The sequence below is a fragment of the Oratosquilla oratoria genome, chromosome 19 (assembly GCF_046742065.1).
Source record: "Oratosquilla oratoria isolate Oo_2021 chromosome 19, ASM4674206v1, whole genome shotgun sequence".
NCBI lineage: Eukaryota > Metazoa > Arthropoda > Malacostraca > Stomatopoda > Squillidae > Oratosquilla > Oratosquilla oratoria.
In genome coordinates, this window is record NC_134795.1 from 16,991,979 (window position 1) to 17,001,995 (window position 10,017).

The window sequence follows — 10,017 nt, forward strand, 5'->3', positions numbered from 1 at the left end:
AGTGGACATGACCGTACGATTAGCAATATTTATATGAATAACGATCAATAGATTAATAAACGAGCATATAAATAAATAAATAGAAATAGATGAGTAAATAGATAAATAATTTTAAAAAATTATCAGGTAATTGTTCGTTTTCGACTAGCAATTCAATATTTGCTCCTTGATTCATTTTCTTTATGCAAGTACTACTTTTGGTCAGAACCCACGTGTACATTACCGTACCATTCAAAAAAAAAATCTCTGGAATTTTAAACCTTCGTTTTGAACTGGCAATTCAACTTTTGCTGCTTAACCAATTCTTTTTAATAATTACCAACAGTCGTCCTAAGAAAATTGGTTCGAAATAAGAAAAAAGCCATGACAATTTCGAGGTAATCATCAGATGATCAAACGTCAGTTGTCTTTTTTTACAGTACTTCCCAAAGCCTGTATGCAAAGGATGCGAAGTGTATAATTAACATCACCTCACGTGTATTTATATGTTATCAGCATTAACCAGTGCTTCTATCCTCAGAACAATTTCGTACTGAGGAGGAGGAGGTGGAGCTGTAGAGGCGATGGTAGAGGAGAGATTGACGTTGGGTAGATAGCAGAACGGAAAGATGGTAGAAATCAAAAGTGATCATTGATTTTTTTTTTTTTTTTTTTTTTTTTTTTTTTTTTTTTTTTTTTTTTTTTTTTTTTTTTTTTTTTTTTTTTTTTTTTTTTTTTTTTTTTTTTTTTTTTTTTTGAGATTAGTCGTCAATCGCGAGTGTCACAGAATAATCACACCTACCCCCTGGCGTCGGCTGCGGTTGAGGGGTAGCCCCCCTCCCCCATCCCCCCCGTCCCCTGATTTCAGGACACCGCCGGTAATAACAGTGGCATCGCGCGGACAACAAACCGTACATAAAGACTGACGAGTTGACCACCATATGAGGACGGAGCCTTTATTTGTACGACGTTTCGCTTACTACAGCTTTTTCAAGTACTTGAAAAAGCTGTAATAAGCGAAACGTCGTACAAATAAAGGCTCCGTCCTCATATGGTGTTTAACTCGTCAGTCATATCAGCGATTCCCGACCACTTGCAAGATCGAAGTCCGAGAGGGTACTAACCGATAATACAGACAATTCTCTTTATTCGGAATATCTAAAATTCGGATTTTAACAATATTGGAAACAAACAAAAAATCGGAAACATCATTTCTAGAAACCAAAGAACTCTGTTGTATCCCGAATACTCTAGAAAAATATTTAGTTCTAAATATCAGATTTCCTAACTTTAGATTTTAGAAATAGAGAAAAAATATATATATATACTACCTGGAACAAAATATTCTAATTAATGAATCGCTGTATTGAAAAGGATATTCGTTCTAACTTCAGTTTAGCTACGGTTAATGTGTAACTAGGGTCATGATCGTGTGTGTGTGTGTGTGTGTGTGTGTGTGTGTGTGTGTGTGTGTGTGTGTGTGTGTGTGTGTGTGTGTGTGTGTGTGTGTGCGCATGTGCATTTCAACCTAAAGATCTTTTAAGAACAAAAATATCAATATCTTAGAGTGATAATTATGGCGAAATGCCAGACTAGAAACTCAAAGTATTATTGCTAATTTTTCTTTTTTTCTCTCTTTTTTTCTTCAGGGGGCCTTATTTATATTATGTCTGGTGGCCTTCGCCTCAGGCGCCAAGCTGCCCGTCGATGGCGTAAGTATTCCTGTGGTGGACAAACCACCATTTTCATAGACTTAACTAAAGCATAAAACACTGTCTTTTGTTTCGAACCTTTAAATCCTTTGTTTGCTTTGTTTCAAACCTTTAAAAAGTTCTCTGTGTAACATGGATTTAACTAAACCGTGTCTACAATCACTGACAGTGTATTTTCTGTCTCCATTTCATAGACTTACAGAAAGCATACAGTACCATGCCTCAAACCTAAAGAACCTTTTTTCTGTCAATAACGTGAATTACAATGTGATCAGAGGCACATTGTATTTGCCATCTTTCTTCCCACTTTGATCACTTACATCAAGTATTTGACACCTTTCCTCCCACCTTTTACCTCTGCAGGACCAAGGAGCCGCACTCTTTTTGAAAACACACTCTTCTTCATCCTCTTCATCGTCTTCCACCGGTAAATCTGTAGTTCACCGGGTACGAGTAAAGTCTCCAGTCGGCCCTCTCAGCATCCCACATTTCAGCCCCGCTCAGCACATCTACGAAGCCGAGGGTGAAGCCTCCTTCGCCTCTAGGAGTAAGAGCGCGAGTTCAGCACCTGCGCCAGCAGCTGCCCCAGTCCGCGCCCCAGCTGTCCCCGCTGCCCCAGCCCCTGTCTCCCACGCTAAGAGCTTCACCGCCGAAAAGACCGTCACTCACCAAGTGAGCGTGAAAGCCAGACCTGGTCCCAAGAGTATCGACCACTTCAACCCCCAGCAACACGTGTACGAGGCCCAGGGATTGGTCGTCCTTAATAGAGGTAAGAATGGCGCCGGCGCTGCTGCTGCTGCTCCCCCTGCCCCAAGACCCGTCGCTGCCCCAAAACCCGTGGTCTTCAAGGCCCCAGTCGCACCTGCAGCACCAGCTGCCCAGGCTAAATCCGTTGTCCACGAAGTTTCCGTCAAGGCAAAGCGAGGACCTTTGAGCATTGCCCACTTCAATCCTGCACAGCACCAGTATGAAGCCCAAGGGAGAGTCGTTCTTTCTTCAGGAGCTAAAAGTGTATCGTCCGCATCATCTGGATCTTCTGCTGGTCAGGCTATCTTCAGAGCCCCTGCCCCTGCCCCGGTTCCTGCCCCTGCTCCTGCACCTGTACGCCCCGTTGCACCCAGACCTGCTGTAAAATTGGCTGGTGCTGGAGCTGGAGCAAGCGGCATCTCCCATTCTGGTGCTGGTGCTGGCGCTAGGGCTGGTGCTGCCGCCCACAAGTCCGTCGTCCACGAGGTTTCCGTCAAGGCCAGGCAAGGACCCACCAGCATCGCCCACTTCAGCCCCGCTCAACACCAGTACGAGGCCGAAGGCAGAGTCGTTCTCTCTTCAGGATCCAAGACCTCGGCATCTTCAGGAGCAAGCTCTTCTGGTGGTAAAGCCATCTTAAGGGCACCTGCTGCACCTGCTCGTGCTCGTGCTCCTGCACCTGCTCGTGCTCCTGTTCCTGTTCGTGCCCCTGCTCCTGCTCCTGCTCCTGCCCCTGCACGTACCTTTGTCTCCAGGCCTGTCATTACTAAGACTCCAGCTGTTAAACTGTCCTCTGGATCTGCATCTGGAGCTGGTGCTGGTGCTGGTTTCGGTGCTGGTTCCAGGGCTGGTGCCGGTGCTGGTGCCGCTGGTGCTGGTGCCCACAAGTCTGTGGTCCACGAAGTCTCCGTCAAGGCCAGACAAGGACCCACCAGCATCGCCCACTTCAGCCCTGCTCAACACCAGTATGAAGCCCAAGGCAAAGTCGTCCTCTCCTCAGGATCAAGGGCTTCAGGATCCTCATCTGCAAGCACCTCTGCTGGCAAAGCCATCTTCAGAATCCCTGTCCAGACAGCCACTCCTGTTACCGCTTCCTTGCGTCCCATTGTAACCAAAACTACCACCACCAGGGTAGTTCCTTCTGTTAAACTGGCTGGTGCTGGAGCTGGAATTGGAGCTGGTGCAGGTGCCGGTGCCGGTGCTGGTATTCGTGCAGGTGCTGGTGCAGGCGCTGGTGCAGGTGCTGGTGCAGGTGCTGCCACTGCCAGTGGAAAAACCGTCGTCCACTCAGTCTCCGTTAAGTCAAGACAAGGTCCCTCAAGCATTGCACATTTCTCTCCTGCACAGCACCAATATGAGGCAGAAGGACAGGTTGTCCTTTCCTCAGGCTCTAAGACCGTGTCTTCCGGATCAACATTTTCAAGACAGTCTTCCTCCGGGTCTTCCTCCGGATCTTCCTCCGGATCTTTCTCCTCCAAGCGTGTGATTCCTGTCACCTTTACGTCCTCATCCTCAGGTGGAGCATCAGGATCACACCAGGCTGCTTCAGGTTCTTCCTCTGCCAGCAAGGTTTCCTCTAGCTTCTCCGCTTCAAGAGGCTCATCAGCAACCAAAACATCCTCAGGTTCTGGTGCCCTTGGTGCAACTTCCGCGGGACAGCTTTCTGCTGGCTTAGCCTCCTTCGGCGCCTCCTCCTCAGGCGGGTCATCAGCAACAGGCTCTTCTGGCTCAGGCTCCTCCCACTCCGGTTTCGCGTCCTTTGGCTCTTCTTCCTCAGGAGGCTCATCTGCATCTGGAGCGTCTGGTTCTTCTGGACATGGTTCTTCCGGTTTCGTGTCCTTTGGCTCTTCTTCTTCAGGAGGTTCATCTGCATCTGGAGCGTCTGGTTCTTCTGGACATGGGTCTTCCGGTTTCCAATCATTCTCTTCAAAACATTCTTCGGCTTCATCAACCAAAACTTCTACTGGACAAGCTCCCACTGGCTTTGCTTCCTTTAGCTCCTCCGGTTCAAGACAGTCTTCGGCTCAAGTAAGCAAAGTTTCTGGTGCACCTTCTGCTTCTGGACATGCTTCCACTGGCTTTGCTTCCTTCGGCTCCTCCGGCTCCTCCGGCTCAAGACAGTCTTCGGCTCAAGCAAGCAAAGTTTCTGGTGCATCTTCTGCTTCTGGACATGCCTCCACTGGCTTCGCTTCCTTTGGTTCCTCCGGCTCCTCCGGCTCAAGACAGTCTTCGGGTCAAGTAAGCAAAACTTCTGGTGCATCTGCTGCTTCTGGACATGGCTCCACTGGCTTCGCTTCCTTCGGCTCCTCCGGCTCAAGACAGTCTTCGGGTCAAGTAAGCAAAACTTCTGGTGCATCTGCTGCCTCTGGTTCAGTTTCCTTCGGCTCCTCCGGCTCAAGACAGTCTTCGGGTCAAGTAAGCAAAACTTCTGGTGCATCTGCTGCCTCTGGTTCAGTTTCCTTCGGCTCCTCCGGCTCAAGAAAGTCTTCGGCTCAAACAAGCAAAACTTCTGGTGCTGCCTCTGGTTCAGTTTCCTTCGGCTCCTCCGGCTCAAGACAGTCTTCGGCTCAAGCAAGCAAAGTTTCTGGTGCATCTGCTGCCTCTGGACACGCTTCCACTGCCTCAGCTTCCTTTGGCTCCTCCGGCTCAAGACAGTCTTCGGCTTCAGCAAGCAAAACTTCCGGTGCATCCGCTGCTTCTGGACAATCTTCCTCTGGTTTTGCTTCCTTCAGCTCCTCCGGCTCAAGACAGTCTTCGGCTCAAGCAAGCAAATCTTCCTCTGCCGCTTCCGGTTCCTCTTCATCCGCCTTCCAGTCCTTCGGCTCGTCTGCATCGGCTAGCAAAGCGTCTGGTGCATCCGCTTCCGCCGGAAAGGCCTCGTCCGGCTTTGCTTCCTTCGGTGCTTCTTCCTCAAAGGGCTCTTCTTCGGCAAGTGCTTCTGCAGCCAGTGCCTCTGCTGCTAAGTCAGCAGCCGCTGGAGCTTCCGCAGCACAGTCAGCAGCCGCTGGAGCTTCCGAAACAGCGTTCAGGATTGTCTGCACGCGCGCTGATGGATCTTCTGATATTTTAACAGTCGGAGACGCTATCTTCGATAAGTACTTCTCAACCGACTTTGTGATGGTGGACTACGCCGACACGGCTATTTTTGCTGATATATGCCCAGGAGGAGTGTCTAGGTTTGTTGGTCTCAACATGAACCTGGAGTCTGAGTCTACTTCAGATCTCCTCTCTGAGCTCTCTGCCTTCAGAAGTGCTGCCAGGTCCTCCGGAGTCACCCGACAGGTCGTCAAACAGGAAGACTTCTCAAGTGTAAGATAAAAGATGTTTTGAATATTTACTATAAGGAAAATGTGAATACATACTACAGATGTCGTACTTTATGAAAATATGTCCTCGACAATGCTCTAGAGAATAGCAGTTTTGGTTAGATTATATATCTTAATTTAGGAATTTAATACTAACGCACTAGAAATCAGTAAATATATCTACTTCCAGGTACTAAAAGAAAAGAAAGCATACTTCCTAAAGATTACCACATAATGTTCACTTATTTTTCTCTTTACCCTCCCTCCCCCCCACTTTCCTTTCCTCCCTTGTCCCTGCAGGCGACCCGACCCTACCAGTTCGAACACTCCGTCGCTGACTACGAAACTTCGAACGTCCAAAGCCGATTTGAGTATACCGATGATGACGGTATCACCAGAGGATGGTACACGGTTCTAATGCCTAACGGCTACCTTTACAACTACACCTACACCTCAGATGCCATCAACGGATACCAGGTATGCGGTGAGACTCGAAACGAGGCTGTTTGTTTTCCTTTGTATGAAGATGTCATTGAGAACACATTAGCAGTTAGACTTCCCATATTATGGAAGAGGTGATCAAAAATTATAAAAGCTGATCTAGTCAGGCAGATGTATAACAAAACATAAGAAAGGCAACGTATCTAGGTGTACATATACATTTATTTGGATATGTTGAATACTTATCTACATAATTTGCATACTATGTACGTAATATATATATATATATATATATATGTATATATATACGTGTGTGTGTGTGTGTGTGTGTGTGTGTGTGTGTGTGTGTGTGTGTGTGTGTGTGTGTGTGTGTGTGTGTGTGTGTGTGTGTGTGTGTGTGTGTGTGTGTGTGTGTGTGTGTGTGTGTGTGTGTGTGTGTGTGTGTGTGTGTGTGTGTGTGTGTGTGTGTGTGTGTGTGTGTGTGTGTGTGTGTGTGTGTGTTTGTGTGCGTTGATGAATGTATGTTTTTATTTTATATATGTATAAAATGTATGAGCACATTTTGCACGTCTGCGTGCGTGAATGTTGGATACTTATAGGCTAATCTAACCTAACGTGGCCTTACTTAAAGTAACAGGACCTAACTTGCCTAACATAGCTTGACCTGACCTTATCATACCTAAACTAATGCTGCTGTTTCCCTCGCCCAGGTCACAGTCCACCGCATCAACACAGGCATCGTGATCCGTCAGCCAGAGGCCAACATCTACGAACCGGCCCACAAGTTCTCGAACAAGGGCATCGGTGACTTCAACGACTTTGCCATCTCCGGAATCAACACCGGCGCAGTCTTCCGTGAAGAGGCTGCAGCTTCGGGCGAGACTGAGAACGCCGCCTCCCGCTTTGCTGACTCCTTCCAGGCCGCCATGAGGGTCCTCAACTCGAAGCTCGTGGGTTCCGCTGCCAACAGATTCTCCTCTTCGGCATCCCAGGGCAGTAGAGCCTCCGCCCAATTCAGCCAGTCTTCAGCCCAGGCTAGCCAAGCCTCTGCTCAAGCTAGTAAGTCTGCTTCCTCCTCCTCCGCCTCCTCCGCAGCAGCGGCAGCAGCAGCGGCAGCAGCTGCACAAAAGAGTCTTAACGCAGCTGCCGCAGCAGCCAACTTGGCAGGTTCCTCTTCCTCTTCCTCCTCCTCCGGTTTTAAGAAGCAGATCTTCATCTCCTCAGTCAGCTCTGATGATGACTCCGAGGAAAGTGACTCTTCTGAGACTTCCAGCTCCTTCTCCCGCCAAGGGTCTGCCAGCTTCTCCCAACAGACTTCCTCCTCCGGCGCAGGAGGTTCCCGGGGATCTGCCACCTTCGGTTCCAGGAAGACTTTCGTGACCACCCCTGTTCAGATCAAGCGCGTCAGCAGTAGCAGTGCCTCTTCTTCGTCTTCTCAGGGCTCTTTCTCGGCTGCACGACCTGCCGCTGCCGCTGGTGCAGCACTCGCCGGTCAGGCTGTTGTCCACGAAGTCTCCGTGAAGGCCAGACAGGGACCCTCAAGTATCGCCCACTTCAGCCCTGCACAGCACCAGTATGAAGCTGAAGGAAAAGTCGTTCTCACCTCAGGATCCAAGGCCGCGGCTTCTTCGGCAGGCAGCTCATCCGTACGCACGGCTCCTGCCCCTGTTCGCGCCGCTGCCCGAGCACCTGCCCCTGCTCCTGCCCCTGCCCCTGCCCGTCCAGCTTCAGCTAGACCAGCTGCCAGCAGTGCCTCAGCCTATCAGTCATCCTCCACTGTATCAAGATTCTCTGCTGGAGCTGGTGCTGGAGCTGGTGCTGGAGCTGGTGCTGGAGCCGGTGCTGGTGCCGGTTTTGCTGCTGGTGCTGCCGCCGGTGCTGCCCGCCAAAAGTCCGTCGTCCACGAGGTTTCCGTCAAGGCCAGGCAAGGACCCACCAGCATCGCCCACTTCAGCCCCGCTCAACACCAGTACGAGGCCGAAGGCAGAGTCGTTCTCTCTTCAGGATCCAAGACCTCGTCATCTTCAGGAGCAAGCTCTTCTGGCGGTAAAGTTATCCTAAGGGCACCTGTTGCACCTGCTCGTGCTCCTGCACCTGTTCGTGCTCCTGCTCCTGCTCCTGTACGCCCCGCTGTTAAATTGGCTGGTGCTGGTGCTGGTGCTGGCGCTGGTGCTGGTGCTGGCTCTGGTGCTGGTGTAAGAGTTGGTGCTGGTGCTGGAGGTAGAGCTGGCGCTGGTGCCGGTGCTGCCGCCGCTGCCGCTGCCGCCGCTGCTGCTGCAAGGAAGTCCGTAGTCCACGAAGTCTCCGTCAAGGCCAGGCAAGGACCCTTAAGCATCGCTCACTTCAACCCCGCACAACACCAGTACGAAGCTGAAGGCCGAGTCGTTCTCTCTTCAGGGTCGAGGACTGGAGGTTCATCCGGACAGAGTTCCTCCGCTACCCGTCGGGTCCCTGCCCAAAAGACCTCCACCACTACCTTCACCAAGACCACCACCTCCTCCAGCGGAACTGGCGGCCTCTCCTTCAAGGTAGACAAGAGCGGAAAAGTGATCCTCGTCCTCGATGAGAAGGATCTGCCAAGCTTCGTCAGCGGTCTGGCTGGATCTCCCGAGGCTGTCTACAAGGCCACCCCCGAACTGCTCAGCATTGTGAGCAAGACCCACTCCAAGAACTGAAGGAATTCGCGAAGGACTCGTAAATAAACTCAGATGTTTTGCCTCAGTGATGTAGACTAAGGTCTTGCCGCTGTTTCATTCCGTGCCATGGGTGTAGAAGAGCTCTCCAGGGTGACAACCCTAGGGAGTTCGTAGTAATATTTATGGAAAGTAGGAAACAAACTCAATATCTCAGAGGTTTTCCAAATTACAATTCTGTACCTCCTCGCGTATTTCTAATCTTCCGCTTGTGATTGGTTCCGGTGGCTGGTAACGAAATCTTTTCTCATCCAATATATATACATATATATATATATATACATATATATATATATATATATATATATATATATATATATATATATATATATATATACATAAATATATATTCCTTTCCCACGATCGCACACTGGCGTAACACGTCGGTCATTGTGGCCAAATATGGTGTCGACATGACGTCACATCCCTTCCACCTCTTTTTCCTGCATCTAATGAGTTCGAGAAATATCTTCGAACCCTTAAAGAGGTGAAAAAGCTCGAACGACTCTTCCTTCGCCATATTTCCGCCACAATTCGTGTCTTCCATTGCTTTCAATTTGTTATAAAGGGGCGTATATGCATTTTTTGCATTATTTATTGTTTTACTATTTATAAGAAATTGTTGCTATTTATGAGACGAGTAACTTCAACAATCTTCTGCCAAACTTGGTCTCTCAGAACGACTTGATGCCCCAAAAATATGTCCCAATTGTCCACAGTGACTTTTGTAAGGGACACTTTTGATTTTAGAAAACAATACAATCCTATTCCACGTTTTCTATGGTTTTATTTTGGTTATCCGACCTCCCTCCCATCTATTCCCGACATTTTTCTACAATACTTCATCAGACTTCTTTGTTTTCTCTTTTTCTGTTCCCATGTCTGGTAACGCAGCCATATGACGCATCTGTGCAACATCGCCTTGGGCAGAGTCTGTCGACTATGAAAGAGTTTTTTTCAGCGGACATGATCAAGCCGCTATTGTTGCCTCGGTCACTATAAATATAGCATCCCTCTCTCTCTCTCTCTCTCTCCCTCCCTCCCTCGCTCTTTTGCCCCCCACCCCTCTCTCCTTACCTTCCTCACTCCCTCCCTCCCTCCCTCGCTCTTTCTCTCTCTCACACTCTCTATCCCTTCCCT

At 49.0% G+C, this 10,017-nt stretch overlaps 1 protein-coding gene across 1 annotated transcript in view; it reads left to right on the forward strand.

Moving 5' to 3' along the window:
* LOC143035744 (uncharacterized) overlaps positions 1 to 9,653 on the forward strand; it is a 28,805-nt gene extending 19,152 nt beyond the window's left edge. Inside the window, exons 2-5 of the mRNA XM_076202664.1 lie at positions 1,629 to 1,691; positions 2,055 to 5,747; positions 6,044 to 6,220; positions 6,895 to 9,653. Coding sequence (XP_076058779.1) covers positions 1,629 to 1,691; positions 2,055 to 5,747; positions 6,044 to 6,220; positions 6,895 to 8,859 — 5,898 coding nt within the window. The 3' untranslated portion in view covers positions 8,860 to 9,653. The remainder of the gene's footprint in view (positions 1 to 1,628; positions 1,692 to 2,054; positions 5,748 to 6,043; positions 6,221 to 6,894) is intronic.
* Positions 9,654 to 10,017: the final 364 nt, after the last annotated feature.